Source organism: Trachemys scripta, chromosome 7, assembly GCF_013100865.1.
Source record: "Trachemys scripta elegans isolate TJP31775 chromosome 7, CAS_Tse_1.0, whole genome shotgun sequence".
NCBI classification, from domain to species: domain Eukaryota; kingdom Metazoa; phylum Chordata; order Testudines; family Emydidae; genus Trachemys; species Trachemys scripta.
Window position 1 is genome coordinate 40,401,596 of NC_048304.1, and position 27,201 is coordinate 40,428,796.

The following is a 27,201-nucleotide window of genomic DNA, read 5'->3' on the forward strand; positions in this document are numbered from 1 at the left end:
TCTGCCCTGCCCCCCCCCCACACCCCCAGCCCTCTGCCTTGACCCCCCCCACCCAGCCTTCTGCCCTAAACCCCCCACTCAACCCAGCCCTCTGCCCTGATCCCTGAACCCCCTCCCACACACACCCCAGCCTTCTGCCCTGAACTCCCTCCCCCAGCCCTCTGCCCTGACCCCCCCCACAAGGTCTAGGATCCCAGCCATAGACGCTGCTCAGCCCGCTGCTGGCCTAGGTGAACAGAACGCCAGGCTGGCAGCGAGCTGAGCAGGCTGGTGGCATAAGATCAGCATTTTAATTTAATTTTAAATGACGCTTCTTAAACATTTTGAAAACCTTGTTTACTTTACATACAATAGTTTAGTTATATAATATAGACTTACAGAAAGAGACCTTCTAAAAATGTTGAAATGTATTACCGGCACGCGAAACCTTAAATTTGAGTGAATAAATGAAGACTCGGCACACCACTTCTGAAAGGTTGCCGACCCCTGATCTAAACAAATACTTTGCCTCAGTCTTTAATGAGGAGCTTAGGGATAATAGCAGGATGACAAATGGGAATGAGGATATGGAGGTAGATATTGCCACATCCTAGGTAGAAGCCAAACTTAAACAGCTTAATGGGACTAAATCGGGTGGCCCAGATAATTTTCATCCAAGAATATTAAAGGAACTGGCATATGAAATTGCAAGCCCATTAGCAAGACGTTTTTAATGAATCTGTAAACTCAGGGATTGTACCATATGACTGGAGAATTGCTAACATAGTTCCTATTTTTAAGAAAGGAAAAAAAAGTGATCTGGGTAACTACAGGCCTATTAGTTTGACATCTGTAGTATGCAAGGTCTTGGAAAAAAATTTGAAGGAAAAAGTAGTTAAGGACATTGAGGTCAATAGTAACTGGGACAAAATACAACATAGATACAAGGTAGATCATGCCAAACCAACGTGATCTCCTTCTTTGAGAAGGTAACAGATTTTTTAGACAAAGGAAACGCAGTTGATCTAATTTACCTCGATTTCAGTAAGGCATCTGTTATGGTTCCACATGAGGAATTATTAGTTAAATTGGAAAAGACGGTGATATGAAAATTGAAAGGTGGATAAGGAATTGGTTAAAGGGGAGACTACAACGGGTCATACTGAAAGGTGAACTGTCAGGCTGGAGGAAGGTTACTAGTGGAGTTCCTCAGGGATCAGTTTTGGGACCAATCTTGTTTAATCTTTTTATTACTGACGTTGGCACAAAAAGTGGGAGTCTGCTAATAAAGTTTGTGGATAAAGAGAAGGATGGGGATATCATACAGGAAGATATGGATGACCTTGTAAACTGGAGTAATAGTAATAGGATGAAATTTAATAGTAAAAAGTGCAAGGTCATGCATTTAGGGATTAATAACAAGAATTTTTGTTATAAGGTGGGGACTCATCAGTTGGAAGTAACAGAGGAGGAGAAGGACCTCGGAGTATTGGTTGATCACAGGATGACTATGAGCCGCCAAAGTGATATGGCCGTGAAAAAAGCTAATGTGGTCTTGGGATGCATGAGGTGAGGTATTTCCAGTAGAGATAAGGAGGTGTTAGTAACTTTATACAAGGTACTGGTGAGACCTCATCTGGAATACTGTGTGCAGTTCTGGTCTCCCATGTTTAAGAAGGATGAATTCAAACTGGAACAGGTACAGAGAAGGGCTACTAGGATGATCCGAGGAATGGAAAACCTGTCTCATGAAAGAAGACTCAAAGAGCTTGGCTTGTTTAGTCTAACCAAAAGAAGGCTGAGGGGAGATATGATTGCTCTCTTTAAATATATCAGAGGGATAAATACCAGGGAGGGAGAGGAATTATTTAAGCTCAGTACCAATGTGGACACAAGAACAAATGGATATAAACTGGCCATTGGGAAATTTAGACTTGAAATTAGACAAAGGTTTCTAACCATCAGAGGAGCGAAGTTCTGGAACAGCCTTCCAAGGGGAGCAGTGGGGGCAAAAGACATATCTGGCTTCAAGACTAAGCTTGATAAGTTTATGGAGGGGTTGGTATGATGGGATAGCCTAATTTTGGCAATTAATTGATCTTTGATTATTAGCAGTAAATATGCCCAATGGCCTGTGATGGGATGGTCGATGGGGTGGGATCTGAGTTACTACAGAGAATTCTTTCCTGGGTGTCTGGCTGGTGAGTCTTGCCCACATGCTCAGGGTTTAGCTGACTGCCACATTTGGGGTCGGGAAGAAATTTTCCTCCAGGGCAGATTGGCAGAGACCCTGGGGTTTTTTTGCCTTCCTCTGCAGCGTGGGGCACAGGTCACTTGCTAGAGGATTTGCTGCACCTTGAAGTCTTTAAACCATGATTTGAGGACTTCAATAGCTCAGACATAGGTTAGGGGTTTGATACAGGAGTGGGTGGATGAGATTCTGTGGCTTATGTTGTGCAGGAGGTCAGATTAGATGATCATCAAGGTCAGAAGGGACCATCAAGTCTATGACTCTATGAATATGCTATATCTTTAATATTAAAGGTGATACTAATTCACTAATAAGGCTTATTGTTGTTATTAATCATTGAGATAACATTTAAGACAATGTTTTATTACAGACTGCAAATAGGAATTGCGTCACACTGAGGCGTATTGTGCTAGATCAGACACTGAATGACCCGAAAGGAGGTATAATAGCCTGGCACCTAACTATACAAAAATAACCATTCCCCTAAATGACCAAATGAAGGAGGACACTGTCCAGATAAAGGGTAACATTTACAGAAGCATTTGAGTGACTTAGGAGTCTAACTCTCCTTTTCAAAAAAACACTTACACACCGAGGCATTGAGTCCATTGATTTTCAATGAGATGGAAGCACTTTTGACAATTTTACCCAACATACATAGACTGTATTTCAAAACTAGTGTTTTCTCCTCCTCCCATTGAAGAATGGGAGTTTTGTCACCAATTTAAACGTAAGAAGAATCAGATGCAAAGTCTTTATTTGTGTTAACAACTTCCCAGATTATTAAAACTAGCTTTTATTTTAAATGATTTTACTTTAACCTTTCCACTTAAACCAGCTTGGATGGTGAAACTAGATGAGTCAGTTTAAATCCCCCGCAGAGACCCACTTCTGCCATTCTCCTGCAGTGCTTCTAGTTGGCTTGCATAAGTAATCCCTATTATTTGTTCCCATTTCCTTGGTCTCTGTTGTCATTTCTGTCATCTTAATGTGATAGAAGGTGACAGACCCATCCTGGATGCTACCATAAATTAATAAATACAAAGTTTCATTAGTTTTTTTTTTATAGTTGATTATGTTTCTTTTCTCATACTCTAGTGTAGTGTTTCTCAAAATGCAGGGCACATCCATAAAGGACTAGCTGGGGGCTGACAGGTAAGGGAGGGCTGAACTCCTCTCTCAGTTGCTGTTCTTTCATTTAAAAAAAATAAGTTTCTAGTTACTGTAATTAAATATTAAAAACATGAAGATAATTATACCTGAGTTTGCAGAGAGCCTGAAACAATAACTGGGATGTGAAATGCCCAGTCCATTTCAATGAGAGCTAAGTCAAATGCATATAATGGTATTTTACATGTAAACATTATTAACCGTGTCACTGCCCATCAAAGCAAGGAACGTGAACTTCCAGTGTGATGCTGTGGCCAATTGGGCTAATGCGATCCTTGGATGCATGAACAGAGGATTCGCAAGTAATAGAGAGGTTATTTTACTTCTGTATTTGGCACTGCCGTGGCCTCTGTCAGAAAACTGTTTCTAGTTCTGGTGTTCACAATTCAAGAAAGATGTTGAAAAACTGGAGAAGGTTCAGAGAAGAGCCACAAGAATGATTAAAGGATTAGAAAAGATGCCTTATAGTGAAAGATTCAAGGAACAAAATTTAGCAAGTTTAACAAAGAGAAGATTAAGGGGTGACTTGATCACAGTCTTAAAGTACCTACATGGGGAACAAATATTTGAAAATGGGCTCTTCAATCTAGCAAAGAAAGGTATAACACAAGGAACTTGAAGTTAGACAAATTCACACTGGAAATAAGATACATTTTTAATAGTGAGAGTAATTAACCATTGGAATAATTTACCAAAGCTCATGGTGTATTCCCCATCACTGGCAATTTTTAAAATAAAGATTGGATGTTTTTTTTTTCTAAAGGATATGCTCTAGGAATTATTTTGGGGAAGTTCTATGGCCTGTGTTATACAAGAGGTTAGACTAGATGATCACAATGGTCCCTTCTGGCTTTGGAATCATGAATCTGTGAAAAAAGACAACTGTCATAATATGAAGATCTTACACCTGTGTTTCCCGAAGGGGAGGGAAGCAGAAGCTATATAAATTAAAGAGAAAGGCCCTTAGCAACACATGTTGGAATTGTAAGGGTCATGACTGGTTTAATTGTCCTGATCGGGTGCTCTGCTTGCAAATGTTGGGAATACACTGCACTTAAATACTGCTGCAGTGTTTGGGTTTCCAACACATCAGGGTAAAATTTAAATGAAAAAAAAAATATTTTCATTGGAATTTCTCTCTTAAAAAAAAAAAAAAAAAAAAAGAGACCATGTAAATATTTCTGTTCATAGTCAGTTTTGTAGCCCTGAAATTACATTTGTTTGTATTTCATTAACAAACAGGGTCTAGACTACCTGGAAGTTTCCCTTTTCACCACATGAACCTAATCCCTTTTATTTTACACTAATCCAGTCTCATAATACTACTTTTATGTATTATGTTTCATAATAAAGATGCTGAAGGAGAACTCATTGATTAATCGTTAATACATCATTAATACATTTTCCATAGTGTGCTATGGTTAAAAATACCTACATTCAGCTGGAATTATTTGTGACTACTCAATTTATAGAAAAAAAGGAAGCATTTTAATGCACTTTTAATTTAATTACATTTATTTCAATAGGTATTGAAATCTTAGCAAGGTTTCAGACTTTCACAATGGTTATGAAAGTCTATCAGTCCAGGTACAAATCTACTCACATCTACCCTTACCAGGGGGAAAATTATAATGAAAAAATTAGTATTTAAAAATAAACAAAATAATATTACTTGTGCTCCCTTCCGGCCTTAAACTCTATGATCTGTGAACTGGAATTTTGAGACTCTTGTTGAATTAACCACAGACATACGGAATCTTCTAAAGCTGTAAACAAAGGGAAATAAGTTCCAAGGATGGTCATTGTATTGCCTAGCAGAACTATATTTGTTTCCCTTCCTAATCTGCATCTGGTCCTGTCTCACAACTGGTGTATGGCATGCAATTCCCATTTATTCTTCATGATCTCATTAAAATGGAACACAGTGGTACCTTGGAGAAAAAGCCTCTTTATTTATATCATGGCTAAACCAGAATAGTTCACCCTTTTAGGTGTTAGGTCAATAAACCAATAGAATGCAACCAGAGAAAAAGGGGTCATTCCGCAATGCCAATGGTTCTGATGATGTCATGGAACAATATAATCATGTGGTGTCAATGAAACTGAACTATATAAGATGTAGGGCCAAGGTAGAGAAGAAAGTCAGTAGTATGAAACACAGTCCAAGTCCATTGCACGCTTGCATAGACTCTTTAGAGGAATACACAGCTTCTGTGAAGGATATGTGAAGAACTTTCCTTCTCATTCAATCAGCAGAAAAATCATGACAAAACTGGTCCAAATAGCAAAACCACCAGTAACTTGGATCCCATAAAAGACAATCATCATACCCCAGGGTATAACCTTTGTGAAAAGCTCTCAAATATTGGATAAACTATCTGAGGTAGATGATCCCAGATTGGGGAGCAATAACCATCCCACCACTCTTGATAAAGTTGAGGTGTATCATACACCTAAAAGCATTGAAAGCTCTGAGCAGCGTACTGCCACTCCTTCCAGAGTCAATTATTGTTCCTATAGACCAGGGATCGGCAACCTTTCAGAAGTGGTGTGCCAAGTCTTCATTTATTCACTCTGATTTAAGGTTTCGCATGCCAGTAATACATCGTAACAGTTTTAAAAGGTTTCTTTCTATAAGTCTATAATATATAACTAAACTATTATTGTATGTAAAGTAAATAAGGTTTTTAAAATGTTTAAGAAGCTTAATTTAAAATTAAATTAAAGTGCAGAGCCCCCCGGACTCGTGGCCAGGACCTGGGCAGTATGAGTGCCACTGAAAATCAGCTCGCGTGCCGCCTTCGGCACATGTGCCATAGGTTGTCTACCCCCCGCTCTAGACTTACTAAAAGTCAGAAAAGAGCAACGAGGCTAAAATGATCACTGAAGGCAATCTTTCAACATTCCTGAAGGATGCAATCATCTGTCCCTTTCTCAAGAAACCAACAATTCCCGTCTGCATTGAAATGACATTTCACTTGTCTACAAATCACCTAACTTTAGTATAAGGACTAGAAAGGGAGCTGAAGTATATTGACTCTTCCGGTGGCATTTGCCTAAAACAAACTGTAACTGAAAATTCTGTAACTGAATTTTGAGACTAGTGAGAGGCTGGGGAGGAAGGTATTTCAAGATAAATAGGCTTTGATGTTTCCTGACTAAGCAAAAAAAAAAAAAAAAAAAGCCACCTCAGGGGAGGTAAAAATGTCAAATGATTAAAAGAAAAATTTTCCTTGCTAGGACCTATCACAGCACTTCTCTTTCTCGCTAATGCTTCTGGAAGAAAAAGTACCCTTTTCACCAATTTTCATGAGGCTATGATTTCTTGACCTCCAGAAGGTTGGAGTTACTAGGATCTGCTAGTCAAACTGCTAGTCAATACTGACAAATTTCAGTTGACTAAAATTTCATATATACTAGAACTTGAATAAATGATTAATTTATTCTGATTTTTATAAGGTCTAATGATTAGTTTGTGTTTCAATGTGTGCAGTGATTTGCTTTGGATATCACCAAATAAGCAACACCATTAGCTCTTACTATTTAGTTATTTACACTTCTTTCTTCACCTTCTTGTTATTAACACATCCTCTAACGTTCATCTAATAATTTTTGAAGATACTTTTAAAAACCCAGCACTGAAGCAGTTAGTCTCTCGAACCCACCGCTCCTTTGCAAAGTACTGAAAACCAAATTCCATCGCCACCTGACATCTGCCAACATCCTGGGCCCCTCAAAGTGAAAGCATGGCAAGGATAAAGTGCATTAGCCGCTGACCTCTCAGTGGTTATGAACTGAGACCTAACCTCAATGCTTATATGATTCTACTACCTCTTTTCTGCCTCCATAGGTTGATTGCAAGGTCCTGCTAACTCACTGACAAGGTTTAGTAGGAGTGGACTTGAAGGCTTCAATTATCATTCCTCTGAAAAACAACCCAGACTACTGTGATAAACAGCTCCTTATCCGCCAGAACACTTAGATGCAGCATCCTGTAAAGATCAAGACTTTTTAATCTTATTTTGAACATTTGCATGTGATGTCATGGTGATACCCACTGTTATCGCCAATACCCATCTTTACATCTTCACTTAAACATATACCACTAATGCCATTACAAAGATGTGTCAAATGCTGATGAGAGATAAGCACATGGACGAAAAACAGCTAGATCAGGCTTAACCCAGGTAAGACTAAAGTGATTTGGTAGGAAAATAGAAATACTGCAAGTAGCCTGCAGAACATTGATTTCTACCTTCATCAAAGGCATCTGCCTACCATTCGACAAATTAGCACCAAATATTGGGGACTTACAGAGCTAATCCTAGTTACTGATAGCCACAGTGGTGAAAACTAAGAAACTGAGAAATAACACTTCCTTTTGGACTAGTACCTACCACAGTTATCCCTTTGCTTGTCAATTTCCATATTAAACCATTAACATTCACTCTACCTGGCACTGAAGGTGGAGACTCCAGCTTCCAAAGCACACAGTAGACCATTTCCCAATCACCCACAGCACTTCAGACCAGTGCTCAGAACCCTTTACTAGTTCATCATTCACTAATAGAGCCAATCAAGTTTCTGGTCTACAGCTTAAAGCTCCCATTGGGCAGGGACCAATTCTCCATTCATGACCTGCCTGGACAGCTGCACTCATCTAAGACAATGCAGTTGAAGGTGAAGCTCACAAGAGTTGGCAGTCAGGGATCTTTGGTGGAGAGCCAGTGATTGTGAAATGGCCTATAACAGGAGACCAGCATGAGTCATTTTCAGTACAAGATCAAAATCGACTGGTTTGCAAAAGTCTCCCTTCATAATTGAAGAAAAAGAATTAATAATAAATATATTTGTATAAAGAACATAAGGACAAAAGCAGGCTCACACCAAGAAAAGGTGATGAGGCCACTGTTTGCAAACCTTATTTATGGTACTGTGTTTATAGGGGCTGTTACAGTAATCAGTGAAGAATATCGATAGGGTTTGGAACCTGATTCAGAGAATGGGCACTTCATTACAACTCCATTGGTTCCCAGTTGCTATAAGAATATATTTTGATTTCAGATGCTCACTTTTAGAGTCAGAAAAACAGTTTATGGCAAACAGCTTTAGTCCAGTCAGATGCTTACATAGAGAGTTTTAACACACAGCTCCACAGGATATGGAAGAAGAACTCCAAGAGTCATGTGGTTTCCCAAACTATCTCCTTTTACATATCTCTGATCCGAACCCCTCAACATGATCTGTATTCAGCCATAAGCATCTACTACTCCAATATAGGACAACAAGATATCATATACAACTTAAAATGAAATATATCAACTCACATGTCTCTCCAGCTTCAAGGAGCTGTTAGATCAAATCCCCTCTGGATCATATTACAGAGAATATTAGTCAGCAAGTGTGTCTTCCATTTCATCTACAAGTAAACCCCTTTCCACCTACTGCTTAGATCAAAAGCATCGACAAGTGGAGCCTCAGGTTTCACTTCATTGCAGCATAAATGCCACGTTATTTTAATGCATCTCATTAGCAATGCCACCCTTAGAGTTATCTGTAAGATACTGTTTGTTTTAAAAGAACAGAACAGATTGGGATTTAGTTGTCCCTTCTCATGTCTGCCAATAACCTGAAAACAATGAGAGACAAGGAATGCTAGAAATATGAAGATTCAAAGCACACTTATCTTTAAGTACTATTGGTCCAGTATGATGGATCACCCAATACATATTTCTTATATTTTACAAATTTAATACAAGCATTTGTATTAAATATATCTTCTAAAATTATTTGCTCAGCTCATGTCAACCTTTAAAATTTAGCTACATTTCCTAACTTTTAAACTTTTACAGGCTCTTGGTTAATAAAATAATAATTTAGAGCTTTTACTTAAAAGGAAATTTGAAATAAATTTATTTTAAAATAGTTAAAATTAGTCACAGTTAAAAGCCTTTTTCCCCCAAGGCCCACTGGTCAATTATTATGGTTTTACAATCACATCGCATTTTTTTCTACTCTGCTGCTATGTGAATGACTCTCAGATGTAATAGGGGAAACTGACTGACTATAGAGAGAACAGTGAAACTGACTATTTACAAGGAGTACTTTCAAATCTAGAAGTATACTGACAAAAATATAGAAAATAGTTTTTCCTTTAGTTTCTTTCAGTTTTGTTTTAGGACCTGGATCCTGCAAACATACTCATGTGAGTTGTCCCATGGACTATTCACATGCAAAAAGTTAAGTGTTTAAGTATGTGCAGAATTAGGCCCTTGGGGCGGGGTTGGGGGGGTCGTAACTTGTAACAACAGTGGGTACATTTTCAGACAACTGTGATATTTAAGTGGCTGGTGCTCCAATATAAAAAACACATACTATTAGAATGAAACAGAAAAGAATATGACTGCAGAGCCTTATCCTGCAATCAGATCAGCAGATGCAGACACCTGAACCCATGCAGAACCCACTGATTTCAATAGGGCTGGAGCAGACACCCATTTGGGAACATACAATTACAAGATTGAGGCCTTAAAGGGTAAGCTCAAGACACTGAGGAGCTGCTACATGTTATATAAAGAATACATATTATAAAACACACACACACACACACACACACACACAGGATTCATTTCTAGATTGAAACAAATCTTATCTTCATGTCCAAGAAAAAAACTTCTCAAACCTATTTTGGAAGCTGAAAACTCTAGTGCCTTGGAGCAGCCTTACATATATAACAAAGCAGTGTCTTCCCAACTTGAAATGATGCCTTTCTGAGTCTCAACATTACAAAAGAACAAAAATGTATAATAAAAGTGTCTTATGCTACATAGAAATGATTTTTGCTGGGCAGGATTGTGGCAGTGAAATAAAAAAGTGCTCCCTCCCTCCGGCAGCTGTATGTCATTAAAAATTAAATATGAAAGTTTGTTTTGTGATGTGTGTTTTTAGCCCTAGAGCGAACCTAATGAATCAAAGAGAAAACTCGCTCTATCCCCCAAGTGACTGAGAAACACGTACTTCAGAGCAAGAAGACCAGAACTAGGGAACATTTAAATAATTTCCTGTAACTTTTAAGGGCCCTTAAAGTGTTATAAACCAAAAACATTTCACAGCAATGTAAAGCTGCTCTTAACCTGCACTGGATAATATAATTGTTTTTTCATTTGATCTCCTCATCATCTTTAATATGTTACCAACAATACCAGTTATATAAGGAATTCTGCAATGAAATATCTCTTTCAAAATCTCATACTGCACATACAGTAAATCTTGTTAATATTTTGTTGCTTACTACTTTTCAACTCTGTTGATTTTCCTCTTAGGGGAAAATCCTGCATGATTCACTCACACAGGCAGTCTCCAACGATTTATTTACTTGATTTTATGACACTCCCAATACACACTTCCATTAGAATTTAGAGCCATGTACCTATATTAGGCTCTAGGGTAAGCTTCTGTCTTGCATCTTAGAAGTGCAGCACAGAACTTGTGAGGGCTTCAAGCCGCCTTTGCACCCTTGCAATGTTGGGCTGTTCCGGGGGCCTAAACAACACCTGGCATAATTTAGTCCTGAAAAGCTAAGCTACAGCTGCTTGTATCCATCTTCTGAGAAGCAGCAGTGAAGCCCAGAGTACCCATCATGCTGCATTGCCACCCCTGACACATTCCCTATGCCTGGGTTAGAAGGGGATGAGGGAAGGGTCTTCAGAAGACAGTCTATGGCTATCAACTTCAGTTCCTGTGTCAGGGGAATTCTCTTCTAGCCAGAGCCAGGGCTTTAAGAGATCATTTACATCACATTCTGGCTCCTTTACCCAACATACTGAGGCTGGAGGGAGGGTGAGCATCATTTTCAAAAGCACTTAAGTGACCTAGTTTATTTACAAGGGGATGTATGCTCCCCAAAGTCATTTAGATGCTTTTCAAAATTCCACTCTAAGTTCCTGTGTCATCAGTTCAATATACAGGATAAAAGGATGGAGTCAGAAGCTATTTCTCACCCTGAATCTGAAAATACTTTAACAAAGATTAAATCAGAGCAACCACTAATGCCGCATAGCACATATACCAGCCTGTATCACAGCCCTTCATCCCCACAGCCTGATTGTAGACTTAGGCCTTGGAGTATGCCCTCAAGACCAACAGATTCAGATTTCAGACCAAGGAAGGCACTGGCTCCACAGTGGAGGGGCCTCCATGGACAACACCCTGCAAACAGAACCTCTCTTTTCCATGAAAGAGTCTCCATCTTGAGTACTTCTGCTGACTGCAGCTGTGGCAGTGGGGTGGAGAGTGCACTTTATAGGTCAAAACCAACTCCTAAATATACACCTGGAACCTGCAGACAGCCAGTGGGGATCAGGGAATTACATCAGTTTTATGCCAAAATGGAATCTGCTTTTTAAAACATGTAACCTTGCATGTAACAGCAAATGTGGCAGAACTTAGTCATGTGAATGGAATCAGTATAATGAAAAGACTCTCTTCCTAATGCATAGGTTTTCAAACTGTGGGGCACCCTCTTGGGGGTCATGGAGGAAAGTTCGGGAGGGAGGCGCAAGCAGCAACACCAGGTGGCTTGTGTCAGCCACATAGTGGGGCCCAGGCGAGGGAGCACCATCTCCACACCCTCACTCACCTCAGCAAGCCACCCGGCCTGGTGCTGGCTCTGCCCCCAAAAACCGTCAAATGTGCCTTCCCCCACCCTGGAAATCTGAGGGGGGAGAGGCAGGTATTGGCCCTGCCCTAGCAGTGCAGCCTGGATGCAAGGTAGAAGGAAGCAGCCCACTGCTGAGGAAGCCTGGGCTGTGCCATTGGTAAGTATCGGTGTATTTGAAACTTAAAGGTATAGGTAATTTAATTCAAGTTGTGTTAAGGCCTCTGTTAGATTTATGAGCAGGCTATCAAGCATACTTCTTTATGTGTATTTTTGTCTGGGTTGTGGGGGGCGCAACCAAAAATTGTTACTTAAAGAGGGGGCTCAGCTTAAAAAGTTTAAAAACCACTCTCCTAATGAGCTCAGCAAGAAGAGCTCTTACCCTTGTATTGCTGGTTTTAGGTACATTTGAATATATGTATTTTAAATTGTGGGTTATTTTTAATCAACTGGTTTTTGTTTACTTTATGGACAGCTGCATACAAATATCAAAAATCTACAGCTCCTCTCTCATTCATAACGGTTAGTTCTTCCTACTTCTTATTAAGTACCTCTTACTTGCATACATGCTCTTCCACTCCCAGTCAGTGCTACATTCTAATCAAACTGAAAAGCCACAATGAAAATATTGACAAGCAAGCTCTAAAAAGAAGTCAATGAATCACATTTTAATGAATCCACATTTGTATTTCCACCACTCCTGCGAGAGAAACTTCCTTTGTTATTTCCAGATAGCCTACAAAGACAACAGATGTGACTGCCTGGGAAACCATGTCTGCCACTCCAGAGAAGAGGAGGGGTAAGGAGACGGGCAGTAAAAGAGTATGGGTATGCCCAGGCATGGGCGATCACTTCATAGGAACACTAATTCACAGGGAATATGGAGGATGCATTGTATCTGTTTTCATATTCAAAACACCTGTATGAAGTAAACAAAAGCTGGTTTTAAATGAAACCACTTTAACCTACACGTGTTAAATACATGTTGAAACTTCGCTGAGAACTACATTAGAAAGCAAGTGCTTTTCCTACGAATTCTGCAGTGAACCTGCAAACTCAGCCACAGAAAGAAATGTCAAAACTTGCACATGTGGCCTTTCAGTAAACTCCCTTGTCCTGTTCATCAACGCTAAATTGCCTACACAGCATTTGATAGAATGATTATCCCTAAGGTACTGTATTATTTGATTCATCTTATTGATGATGTAAAGGGAAGTTTAAGTGACTTCCCCTAGGTCACAGAAGTCATCAGTGGCAGAGCTGGAAACAGAACACTACCTCACAGCACAGTGTTCCAATCATTAGACAACACACCTGTATTATAAAAGAAGACAAATAAAAAACTTCCCATTTTTGTTGAGTTTCCTCTCCCCTCCCTTCCCTTCTCTCCTCTCTCATACGTTTCTCCTCACCTCCCCCATATTTCCCTCTGTTTCTACCCTACCACTAAGGCTTTGTCAACACTGAAAAGGGCTTGCTGGTATAGGTATAGTGGCAAACCCTCCTAATGTAGACAGAGTTTATACAAGCCAAAGAGTGCATTTTACTGATATCGCTTTCTCAAACAAAATAAGCTATCTCCACAAAAACAATGAGAGTCCAGTGGCACCTTAAAGACTAACAGATTTATTTGGGCATAAGTTTTGTGGATAAAAACCCACTTCTTCAGATGCATGAAAGTGAAAATTACAGATACGTGCATATATATTGGCACATGAAGAGAAGGGAGTTACCTTACAAGTGGAGAACCAATGTTGAAGGCCAATTCAGTTTTTTGTGGATACAGACTAAAACGGCTACCCCTTTATAGCCACAAAAACATTTTATTATATCTACATAACTGCATCAATATTAGGGCTTTTGCTAGTAGAGAAATGTTGTTAAACAATCACATCCCTGACCAACACTTGATCTACTAGCAAAAGTTTCTAGCGCAGACCTGGCCTCATTCTCTGATGAGTGAAACAATTGGGACATGAGAAATAACATAGCTAGCTCCTGCTCTTCCTCTTCCTCCCTCCACTCTGCCCTACCAACAGTACATTGCTGTGTGTCTGGATTGTAATATCAAAAACAAGTACATTAGGTGACACCATCAGACAACCATGGCTATTATAAATAATCACACACATACGGATTATTTGCACTCACCTTTCACCAAAGTGTGTTTGTCTGTGGGAGATGAGCGAGCAAGTACTCGTAGTTTTGGCCAGATCTTGTCAATACGTTCTTGCTCAATCTGAAAATAATAATACAATCACCAGCCTGTTGTAAGCAAATCTGGATCTATGTTTTCCTGCCTAGAAATGTTTTCACTTTTCACACTCAAAACTGGTATGAAAGGAGAATCAGCCCCTATACTGGTAATCTGGAGCCACCGCTCACCGTCATTTGGCCCGTCATTTTGGAAACAGCCAGCACTATTGGTAGGGTAGGTAGGGCCATGAGACACTGAATCCCCCACACTGTCTTACTGAATTGCCTCAATTGCTGGCTGAAGTAGGTACGATTCATGGTAAGGACAGAAGTGGCCTTTTTATTGCCTTACAGAATCGCTCCACTCCAGAATGTGACTCTAAAAGTAGCAAGATGGAGTTCTGTATCTGCAGGGTCTCAAGGCTCTCAGATCGAGTGTGCTCAGTCTACAAGTAGAAAGATGTTTCTGTTTGCTAGCCTTGCCAACTCTAGCTGGGATCTGGAAACCCAGCTGAGTTCTTCATCTCATACATCACCACCAAGAGAAAAGGTTGTGCAGGCCAGATTGTGCCCTCAGTGTCCAACAAGCAAACGTTATTGTCTGCCCTCATGTTGTCTCAGTAGGTTTGCTTGGGTGTAACCACTTATGTTGTCTCATCTGAAAATGGAGCCATATTTTAAGTGAGACTTGATGTGAGAAGTCAGAGCTCCAGCTAAGAAGCAGCAGTTAGAGGCTGACTCTGTATGGCTGCCAGTTGCTAGTGAGTTCTGAGAGCCCTGCTGTTGGGTTTTTGGTTCGTTTGTTGGGGGGGAAGGTTAAAGAACTTTTCTGAATTTGTACTTTTTGAAACAGTCCGATATGGTTCAGAAAAGAGCTGAACTGGGTTAGCACTAATGTGACAGTGTCACTGATTAGATAACTCTCAGAGAAGTTAAATGTAAGATGCTAGTTTATCAGAGGCAATTGAAATAACAAAGGAGCAGTGTTGGAAGTTGAACCATCCCTCCGGTCAGGCTGCTGGGCTGGTTGTTGTCTGCTGAAGTGAGGGACATCACAATAGAAGAGAAATACAGTGTGTTCCTCCATCCTTCACTATAGTTTATGAAACATAACACTGGGGAAAGTTACTTTATATTCAATTCATGAATTACCTCTCCCTTCTCATTTCGGATCCTCCTGTTAAACTCCTTTCCCTCTATGCAGAGAAAGTCTTCTCCTGGATGAATAATTCCACACTTTATTGCGATGGCACGAGCTGTATTGATGTTGTCCCCAGTGACCATGCGGACTGTAATTCCAGCTCGCTGGCACTTTCTTATGGCTTCTGGGACCTATAAACACAGTACAACAAACATAAGCTGCTACGTTTTTTTTAATTGCTATATTTTTAAAGGTGAGCCATTCCTAGAGATAAAAATAGGATTTATAAAAAAACAACAAAATCATGGCACAGATCAGGACTGCCCATCTGAAGGTTACTCTCACAACTTGCCTGAAGCCCCATAAGCTACCCCTAGTTTTTACTAAAGAGGAGTAGTTTGCAGCTGACTTAAGCCTTAGTATGGAGATGCAGCCTGCTGAGACTAGAGGTTTCAGCATGGAATGCTCCATTTGATCCAACAAGAACACCATTTCTTCCTTCCTTTTTCCTTCCGTGTTCTCCTCAGATATGACACATTGGTAAACAGACAATTTTAATAGAAATGTATTTATTTATAAGGATGAACGAAAGACATCGTTCTAAAATTATTTACAATTAATATATCCGTTCTTCAGAGGCGCGACAATGTTATTACATATATTCTGCCCCAACAAATCTTGGCTACATTGAATTAAAGTTGCAAGTACATATCATTGTTTTCCATGATTGCTAATTTTTTTTCCAGAACATGTGAGTTAAAACAAAGTAGAAAACCAAGAAACTCGGAAGTAAGGCTGCAGGTTCACATGAAGTAGCTGATTTTGAATCTGAAGTATCCAAATTGAAAACAAAAAAACCCAACCATGCACTACCAAGGAGGAGTTTTATAATTTGTTTCATACATACGTTTGAGTCTATCACCACACTAACTGTAAGGCTGGTATGCAGAAATATGCTGCTTCTGTGTCTAATAATAGTTGGCAACCAACTGCCACATGAAGTCATAGGATTGACTGACCTTGATCTGAGGGCCACAAAGTTCCCCACCCAACCGTTATCTTGAGCAGGGAATCCTGATGCTGCAAAACTGGGAGTCTCACATCTGAAAATCCCTGTGTATGGTAGGGATCAAGGCTCCTCTCCTGCATAGACTAAGTGGTGCATAGCAGTGTGGTTCTCCGTGTGTACAGGCTTTCTCCAGTCAGTCCCCTCTGTCTTGCAAAAATAAGTTTGCACTAAATATCTGACATAAATATTTTTCCTTCACTGTTGAAGGCCCTTTGTGTACACAGAATAAACACAGGGGTATGCACAGAACCCCGTCAGCCACTCATCCTCTATTTATGACGTCAAAATAGCTGGAATTTTATGCCAGGGTTTAAAAAGTGTTTAAATATCATTAAATATACTTTTGGAGCAATGGTTTCTGTAATGGTGAAATAACATGCAGCTAAATGCTGGCTAGGATATGCAGGAATAGAGATGCTGACTTGCCCATTCCTTCTGCCTATGATGACTCTGCACCAGCCTGATAGATTCTGAGGATGTCATGCTATCTTGGGGGTAGGCATCACGGGGAGAAGTGGAGCTCGACAAAGGGGATGGAGTCCACTTACTACTAAAGACCCCTACTCTAGTCTTGGGGTATTAGGAGAGAGGAGTCTAGACTGGTGCCCTACTCTCCCTCCCCCAGATTAGATTTTTGATGCAACATCTTCCTTCTGACAACTCTGTTTTGGGTTTTCTGCCAGTACTATTGCTCCATGCAGACTTTGAGTTCCCATTCAGCTGCGTGTCAGTCAGCTGAGGAGGTCAGCTCCTCCTACATGCATTTAGAAGGCTCCATGCATGTTTGTGGCCTCTCCATCATCCTTAAAAATCTGGGACTGCACCCCCCACACCCTAAGGAGGCAGGGCTTAATAGCTCTCCCAGAGTGGAAGATACATCTAGAGCTCCTTATGCCAGTTCACAGAGCATTAAATTTCTCCACAGCAAGGGGAACTGGAAGACCATGATTTGGCCCATAAAGATAGCCAGAACAAAGTACATTGAGATAAAACACGATTCCCTGGAAATGAAATGAAAACTGACTTTTTTTCATTGTACATTTCTTCATCTTAGCAGCTATTTTTATTTAATAAAGAGATGCTTTTTTTTTCTAAAGTCCATGACACACATTGCAAGAGACTTTCAGTACTTAGTACACAAACATTTTAATTGGGTAACTGCACTTTTCAGATATTAAACAGCACAAATGTTCTATTACTTTTGATCAGTCTCTTGCTTCTAGTGGAAAATAAATTGACAGGGCTTCAGGAAATGCTGAAAAAGAGCACAGAGAAGCTGTCTAAATATTAATAAATTTGCTATAAATACCCAGTTGTGATGCTCAACTACCAAAATGATATTCAGAATCAAAAACATATGCAGAAATGCAGCTTCATTATTCCAGCTGTGCACAATATGCTCCCATATATTATTTATTATTCAACTTATTAATTAAAAGTAAGGGAAATTCTACAAGAATGTATAGGCACTAAATACATCCAAACCTTCCTGGCAATGCATTAGAGCAGGGGTGGGCAAACTATGGCCTGGGGGCCACATCTGTCCCTTCAGATGTTTTAATCTGGCCCTCGAGTTTCTACCAGTGAGCGGGATCCGGGGATTGCCCTGCTCCGGCGCTCCAGCTGGGGGCTTGTCCTGCTCCATGCATGCCATGGCTCCACATGGCTCCTGGAAGCAGTGGCATGTTCCCCCTCCAGCTCCTATGTGTAAGGGCAGCCAGTGGCTCCGCATGCTGCCCCCACCCCAAGCACCGTCCCCACAGCTCCCATTGGAAGCACGGCCAATAGGAGCTGCAGGGGCAGCGCGCCGAGCTGTGTGGCTGCGCCTCTGTGTAGGAACTGGAGGGGGGACATGCGCTGCTTCTGGGAGCCGCTTGAGGTAAGCGCCACCTGGAGCCTACACCCCGACCACCTCCCATGCCCCAACCCCTTGCCCCAGCCCTGATTCTCCTCCCACCTTCCGAACCCCTTGGTCCCAGCCCAGAACACCTTCCTGCACCCCAACCCCTCATCTCCAGCCCTAACCCAGAGCCCGTACCCCTAGCTGGAGCCCTCACCCTCCTGCACCCCAACACCCTGCCCCAGCCCAGAGCCCCCTCCCACACCCTGACCGCCTCATTTATGGCCCCACTCCAGAGCCCACCACCCCAGCCGGAGCCCTCACCAACACCCCAATCCCCAATTTCGTGAGCATTCATGGGCCGCCATACAATTTCCATACCCAGATGTGGCCCTCGGGCCAAAAAGTTTGCCCACCCCTGCATTAGAGTCATGTGCATTTCTAGCACAATAAATAATTGGTTTTTGATTGTCATCTGGAAGACAAAAAAAAAGGTTCAGTATTAGGTAATTAGGTAAAAAATCAATATGCTGTAGAGAGATAGGAAAAATATGCAACAGGGTTTTTAGTTTGTTTTGGAATTATTTTAAATAGTGGATCAATAACATAAGTTAGCACCCTTTTACAGCTAGAGAGAATGGAGATTAACACGTTAGAGATATTCATTTAAAACACCAACACCGTAGTTTTAATTCCCTGGTCTATCATGTACTGTACTGTCTTTGCAGGACCATTAAGTATGACCTTTAAAGATAAGACAGTTAGGATAGTGGTATCTTTAAAAAATGCTGTGCTTGGTATAGACCTACTGAATATAATGCATGTTCCAACAAAGTTTGCAGAGTCTGCTATAATGGGTAGTGGATATAGGTTGGTCTGAATAACTTATTTCTATAAGGATTATAATTATTCATTAAGTCATAACTCTGAAGTTGGTGCTGTAAAAACCAGAAGAAAACACAGCCCATGTCTAAAGAGCTTACTCTCAAAGCAAGCATGTTGTTCTTAAAGTTCACCATACAGCATCTGTCCCATTAATGTAGATGCAAGCCGGTGAAACTCAAAACAAAAACACTTCAGAGCAATCTGAGTAAGCACATCCAGCTGTTTTTGCTTCAAGACTCCTAAAAGCAGAAGGAGAATTATCACAAAGTATTAGAAAAACAATGGATCTGTCTCCCTCAAAGTTATACTTTAAGCTGGTCAAGAGGTGGAGAGTTGTCTTTTTAGGAAAATCCTGATTGAATTTTCTGAGTACATTCGGGGCTCATTAACGCAGGGACAGTTTTTCATGCATGTGCACACACCGACTCTACCACTCAGTGAATGATAAAAATAGTATGCACTAATATAGTTCCTTTTCCCCCAGAGGATCCCAAAGTCCTTTACAAATAAGTCACACACCCTGTGTGGGGTAGGTGAATAACATAGTATCACAGGAAAACTCATTTCAAGTTCATATCCATGCTTCTTTATTCTACAGATCTCGGCTAAGCAAGATGGTTAGAAAATTCCTAATAAGCCTTCACCTAATGAATTCAAAGCCCTAGCAAAGTCATTTAGGACAGTGGAGTGATGAAGCCTATGTGCGAGTGAATGTACACCAAATGATTGTAACTGATGACCCACTATCAAGAACCATCAAATGCATTCAGGTCCTAGAGTGAAGTATTATTAAAAATGTATGGATCTAGAAAGGGAGTGAGCCTTTGAGAAAAAGTGAATTAGGGGCCAAATCCCAAGAGTATCTTCCATTGTGGTTGACATTAATGGGAACAGAGTGCACTCAGCATTTGCAGATAGTGATCAGTCAGTGCCTCACAGGATTGGCCCCTAACTGTCTTACCACATCCAAATTCTGAGATTTTGCATTCAGACACAGTCTAAGCTTAAAACCCCTGAATTCACTGCCTGCTATAAAGATCATTAAAGCCATGGACTGGTTTTGAGTCCAAAGAACATATTAGAATCTGCTGAGAAAGCCACTTTTATGTTTATCAAGGACATGGGCCATTGAGGGTCATTTTGTTAAATATAATTTATTGTAATAAGCATTTTTGTACATTGCAGTGGTTTTGGTGAACGTGGGGGACAAAGATTGATTGTTAATATTAGTGAGAAGCACGTCATTCTTTCTGAGGGGAATACATATTTTCTGTACCCATGTTTAAACTCAGTTGGTCAGCCCAGATAAAATGAAATCTTAGTAATCCAGAAATTAAAGTGGAAATGTAACTAGTATTAAATTGTATTGTACATATTTTCAGAAATTGTTTTAAAAACACAATTATTTGATTAATATTCAACACTAAATTTGTCATCTGGACACAAGATTGTCACATATTTTATCAAATCTAACAAACTGCATCATAAAAAATTATGTTTCAAAATATAGAAATTTTGTAACTTACAACCATAGTGAAACTTTTTTGGACGGTAGAAACTTTCAACCCAAGGACATTTTTTCAGAATATGTAAAAGTGTGAAAGATCTAAATGATATCTCTTTCTCCTTGATATACATAAATGTGGCTTTCCCAGCAAATTATAATACTTTCTTTGGACTCAAAACCAGTCCATGGCTCTATTCATAACAATTAACCTTCTCTCTGAGAAGGTAATCAAGAAGAAAAGTAAGATGTGATATGATCATAGTCTATAAGTACCTACACAGGGAGAGTTCATCTAATACTTCGGGGCTCTTTAATCTACCAGACAAAGGCATAACAAGATCTAATGGTTGAAGTCGAAGCTAGACTGGAAATAAGGGGGAAATGTTTTAACAGCAAGGGTCTCTGTCACTGATCACTGGAACAGCTCAGCCAAGAATGTGGTAAACTGAAGTCTTTAAATGAAGATTGGATGTCTTTCTAAAGATGATGGTCTTGTTCAACACCACATTACTGGACTTGGAACTGGAATTACTGGGTGAAATGCTATTGTCTGTGTTATGTAGGTAGTCAGAATAGGTGATCAGAATTGTTTCTTCTAGCCTTAACAGCTACAGATTTATAGATATTTAAAGTTATTTCTGAAGAAAAAGAATTTTAAATAGTATATTAGAACCCCCAACTATTCAAACTGGAAATATATTTGTATGTGAATTTGCAAGTCCAGTTATCTCATTGACTAAAATCAACTCTGCAACTATAAATCTGTCCAGATACTAATTTTAAATGCAATAATTAATTTTTTTAAATGTATGCACCAAGGTTTTCATTCTTTATGATCATTAGGGCTGTCAATTAATCGCAGTAAACTCACGCAATTAACTCAAAAAAATTAACTGTGATTAAAAAAATTAATCTCAATTAATCCCATTGTTAAACAATAGAATACCAACTGACATTTATTAAATATTTTTGGATGTTTTTCTACATTTTCAAATATACTGATTTCTATTACAACACAGAATACTAAGTTGTAAGAATACTAAGTTGTACAGTGCTCACTTTATATTATTTTTATTAGAAATATTTGCACTGTAAAAATGATCAACAAAAGAAATAGTATTTTTCAATTCACCTCATACAAGTACTATAGTGCAATCTCTTTATCGTGAAAGTGTAATTTACACATGTAGATTTTTTTTGTTACATAACTGCACTCAAAAACAAAACAATGTAAAACTTTAGAGCCTACAAGTCCACTCAGTCCTACTTCTTGTTCAGCCAATTGCTAAGACAAACAATTTACAGACCTTTACAGGAGATACTGCTGCCTGCTTCTTATTTACATCACCTGAAAGTGAGAATAGGCATTCTCATGGCACTTTTGTAGCCAGTGTTGCAAGGTATTTATGTGTCAGATATGCCAAACATTCATATGTCCTTCATCCTTCGGCCAACATTCCAGAGGACATGCTTCCATGCTGATGATGCTCATTAAAAAAATAATGCGTTAATTAAATTTGTGACTGAACTCCTTGGGGGAGAATAGTATGTCTCCAGTTCTGTTTTACCCACATTCTGCCATATATTTCATGTTATAGCAGTCTCAGATGATAACCCAGCACATGTTCGTTTTAAGAACACTTTCACAGCAGATTTGACAAAACGCAAAGAAGGTACCAATGTGAGATTTCTAAGGTTAGATACAGCATTCAACCCAAGGTTTAAGAATCTGAAGTGCTTTCCAAAATCTGAGAGAGATGTGGTGTGGAGCATGCTTTCAGACATCTTAAAAGAGCAACACTCCAATGTGGAAACTACAAAACCCGAACCACCAAAAAAGAAAAATCAACCTTCTGCTGATGGCATCTGACTCAGATGATGAAAATGAACATGCGTCGGTCTGCTCTGCTTTAGATCGTTTTCGAGCAGAACCTGTCATCAGCATGGACGCATGTCTTCTGGAATGGTGTGCAGTGAGCCGGTGGGGCTCCCCGCTGTCTCGGAGGGGGAAGAGCCCATCCGGAGGCCAGAGTGTGCGGCGTTAGGGAGCCCTGAGCCCGCCCCTCAGGGGGTCAGGCGGCGACCCAGAAGTACAAAGGCTCGCCCTCAGAGCTCAGTCAGGCCCCAGCCGCCGGAGAGACCAGACGTCTCCAGCCTAGCTCGGGGATGGGAAACTTCCGCGGCCCAGGGTAGCCGCCAAGAACCGCCAGGCCTGCCCTGCGCCCGCTACCCGGAGGAGCCGCCGGGCCTGCCCTGCACCCGCTACCCGGAGGAGCCGCCGGGCCTGCCCTGCACCCGCTACCCAGAGGAGCCGCCGGGCCTGCCCTGCACCCGCTACCCAGAGGAGCTGCCGGGCCTGCCCTGTGCCCGCTACCCGGAGGAGCTGCCGGACTTGCCGAACGATCCCTGGCCTGACGAACCCATGGTCCAGGATCTCCCCGAGGCCGACACCAGCCCCCAGGTAGGCCCCGAGGGGGAGTGTGGAAGTAGCCTGGGGGCAGCCAACCCCAGTCTGGCTGCAGCACTGCCAGAGCCTATGTCAGGGTGTTGCGGCCAGGATCCCCACTGACTAAGCAGCAGACCTTCTGCTGCTGCTAGGGCCCCAGGCTGGGACGCAGTGGAGTGGGAGGGCCTGCGTCCCCCCTGCCACCCAACCCGTGGGTGGCAGTCTCCCCCTCTCCCAGGCCTTTTGAGGCTTGGGCCTACTATTGTTGCTCAACCCTGACTGAGGTCTGAGCTCCTGACTCAGTGTTTGTTGCCCTGCCCTGATCTATGGCCTGGGCTAAACACTCTTGCTTGTGGCTCAGCCCTGACTGAGGGCCTGAGCTCCTGACAAAGTCTTTTTGCCCGCCCTGAGCAGGGCCAGGCTTACTGTGTTCTTCTAGCTACAGCAAGAGCTGCCGAGGGAGACCCACGGCTGGACAAGTTTCCCCACCTCACCGGTGTGTAGTGAGCCGGTGTGGCTGCCCGCCGCCCCGGAGAGGGTCGAGCCCCGGCAAACTCTTGTACATGGTGGTTGAAGCATGAAGGGACATATGAATCTTTAGCACATCTAGCACATAAATATCTTGCAATGCTGGCTACAACACTGCCATGCGAACACCTGCTCTCACTTTCAGGTGACATTGTAAACAAGACGTGAGCAGCATTGTCTCCTGCAAATTGTAACCAAACTTGTTTGTCTGAGCGATTGGCGGAAGTAGGCCTGAGTGAACTTGTAGGTTCTAAAGTTTTACACTGGTTTTTTTTATTGCAGTTATGTAACAAAAAAAAAATCTACATTTGTAAGTTACACTTTCATGATAAAGAGATTGCACTGCAGTACTTGTATTAGGTGAATTGAAAGATACTGTTTCTTTTGTTTTTTACAGTGCAAATATTTGTAATCCAAAATAAATATGATGTGAGCACTTAGTATCCTGCATTCTAATTGAAATTAATATATTTGAAAATGTAGAAAACATCCAAAAATATTTAAATAAATGGTATTCTATTATTGTTTAACAGTGTGATTAATTGCGCGATTAACTTTTTTAATCGCTTGACAGCCCTAATAATAATGCAGATGCAGTTTATAATGGTGGTATGTCATTCCAGGACACACAGGCTTATCTCAGTGGCCAATAGAATATTTATTTAGCTTCCTGTTTCACGGCACAGTCAAAATGCCCAACTTCTAGACAACAGTGCACACCCCACGATGCCTTGTTACAATAAAATATGAAAAGACTCAGCATAAGCTTTTTCTGCACACCCAAAAATTATCTTCCTTCTGATCTAAATGTTCATTTCAATGAGATTCTCTAAAGGCATCAAGAGTCATTTGGAACTCAAACTGACATATGCACCCACACAGATAATACTGCTGATAGAGGAAGAAAAGCTTATTTACGTCACCTTATAAGCTTTCAGGCCATTATAATTAAATAGGTACGCTATAGCATAAGATGTTAATAATTGAGGAATATGCAAAATGGTGAACCAAGTTTCTGACCAATGGCATTCATTAGCTCACCATGGTTGATTTCAATATTATTAAAAGCACTCTGCCTAATTATTAAAAAAAGAGGAGATTTCACATAAATTCTCCATAGCTCACTATATGATATTGTAGTTCAAAAGTTAAAAGATGAGGAATACACATTTTGGCTATGCTGTGTTTTATATCATATTGCTTTCTCCTACAATATAGTATGTGTCACTAAGAAGCTATTCAAGCTACAACTGGGCCCATGAGACAAACAGAACAGCAATTTGTTGAGCTGAGCATCAGAAAAAAAAAGTATTTATAATGTTTCCTCTATGTCCTGTACTCTCCTCCTATCATCCTTATTTAAGGATGTGAAGATTTTCTCTAGGGTAAATAAGTTCTGAGAAATGAATTTACAGTACTTAAAAGAAAGTTCTGTTGATACTTAAACAGTATATGCTATGACTATCACAAAAGGAAGTGTCTTCAACAGAGCTTTTCCTTCCTTTCTAATTCCCATGATTCCCTTAATTTCTCTTAAGACAGAGAAGGGAAAGAAGGACCCTGGGGTTCACCTGAATATGGAGATCTATGAGACAGCAATCGGCAACTGAACTCCTCCACCCTACAAGCAGATACAGCAGGCAGATACAAAACAGGTGAAGAGATGCCTCATGCTAAACAAAGTGAGGCTCATCTGGGTAGAGAGGAAGATAAGTTTGATAGTTGCAGAGAGAAATCCCAAAAGATGAGCACAACTTTGATATGCATCTGAATTTTTGGGTGCTGATCAAAACTGCACCTACAAACATTCTGAAGGTCACTTAGTTGCCTAAAATAACTACGAATGGCCTGGACTTCCTGATTGTTATGCTATGTTAGATACTGCATCCATGTCTCTAACTTCTCCAATCCATATGGCATAACGTATAACCTATATTAGAATAAATTATCATAAACACTGATGACTGCTTATTTGTAAACAACTGTCATCCCTCCAGCTGAGCTGCTGATAATGACATTCTGTTGCGACTAAATCTGGCTTTCATGAGCAATATTGACAAGCATATCTATATAATCCCACTGATTTTCTAGTGAAAGAAATACAACAGAAAATGATAGGTCGAAGACTGTGAATTAAAAAACAATTCAGTTTACATTTAAAACATTTTGTGTGTTATTGGCACAGTTCATTTTATTCAAGATATAGTGCACTAACATCATTGAGTTTGAATATATATCAGAAAATGGATATCCACTGATTAGTATGCAGGACATTCATTTTCTACCTGCATTACTATTTATCATTGAAAATCCAATGCTATTTGCTATGCTCTAACTTTACTGTAGAAATAAGAACACTCTAGAAGTCAATGTAACCTAAGAGGATAATCCAATCTCATGCTTCAGGAAATAAACCGATAACAAAAGGGGCTGGGAAGGAATTTTTCCATCACATTCAACATTGCACAATTGGTTACGTGCACTGCAACGGTTTTCACCTTCCTGTATAGCATGGGACACTTTGACATTTACATCATTACACAGACATTTTTCCTTCCAAAAAAGTAACAACATTCACTAACATGGTAGAATTAGAAATAAGCCTAATGCTTCTAAAGGAATTCAGACAGATGCTCACTTGGCGGGTGTGACAGCCCATGTGGTCATTTGCGCTGTTCTTCTCTCTTCCATTTACCTGATAAACCAGAGTGAGCCATAACTAGGTGAGCCAAAATGCAGATCACTAAAATAAAAGCTGGGCTATAAGAGTAATGAATCTGAGCTTTTCATGGGCCCTAAGTAAACCACTCCACCGTCAGGATATGTCAAGAATACCTGCTGTTTACAGAATGACTCTCAGTCAGTACAAATAATGTAATAGCATTAACAGTCAAGAAAAAAAGAATGAATAACAGACAGAAGTTTATCTGCCTATGACCTATGTATCTATGACTTACAAGTAGCATTCCCACCTCCCGCTGTGAGTCTGGGCTGGAAACCTCTTTTGGTCAACCTGAAGATATGGTAGCATTGGAAAATAGTACCAATTAAGCTCATAAGCAATCTGCAACTTGCGTAGCTGGCTCCCAATGATTGACTGAGTTACCAGGTTTTGTTATTCTGCATATGTCCTGCTTGTAAATTTAAAATGACCTTAGCAGCAGTTTTGAACAATTTGACTCCCTCACTTACTGGATGTGAGAGATTGAGATGACAGTTTGAAAGCCAGAAATAGAATATGGGACACAAAGGAGGAAAATGATAGTACCACTGTGAAAAAGAGAAAATGAAGGCTTGTATTCGAAATGCCAGTTCTATTAAGCAAGTTCACGGAGGCAGAACCTAGTTTCATATGCACATCAAAATAATATCTAAGAAAAGATATAATGCTATTTTCTCTATTCTTATTTTTGGACAGCTGGTGGGCGGTATCTAGTTTAACTCTGTGTAGAGTAACTAGACTTAAAATATTGCTCATAGTTTCTTTTTTATTTATGTAGGTAAGAGACTGCTTTGGCAGACTGAGTGGGCAG

At 40.4% G+C, this 27,201-nt stretch overlaps 1 protein-coding gene across 8 annotated transcripts in view; it reads right to left on the bottom strand.

The window, feature by feature from the left end:
• ATP2B2 (ATPase plasma membrane Ca2+ transporting 2) overlaps nucleotides 1-27,201 on the bottom strand; it is a 541,726-nt gene that overhangs the window by 55,711 nt on the left and 458,814 nt on the right. For all 8 annotated transcript variants that reach the window (XM_034775811.1, XM_034775816.1, XM_034775812.1 and 5 more), the window contains 2 exons: nucleotides 15,405-15,584; nucleotides 14,208-14,295 (listed from right to left, as the gene is read on the bottom strand). In XM_034775811.1, coding sequence (XP_034631702.1) covers nucleotides 14,208-14,295; nucleotides 15,405-15,584 — 268 coding nt within the window. The remainder of the gene's footprint in view (nucleotides 1-14,207; nucleotides 14,296-15,404; nucleotides 15,585-27,201) is intronic.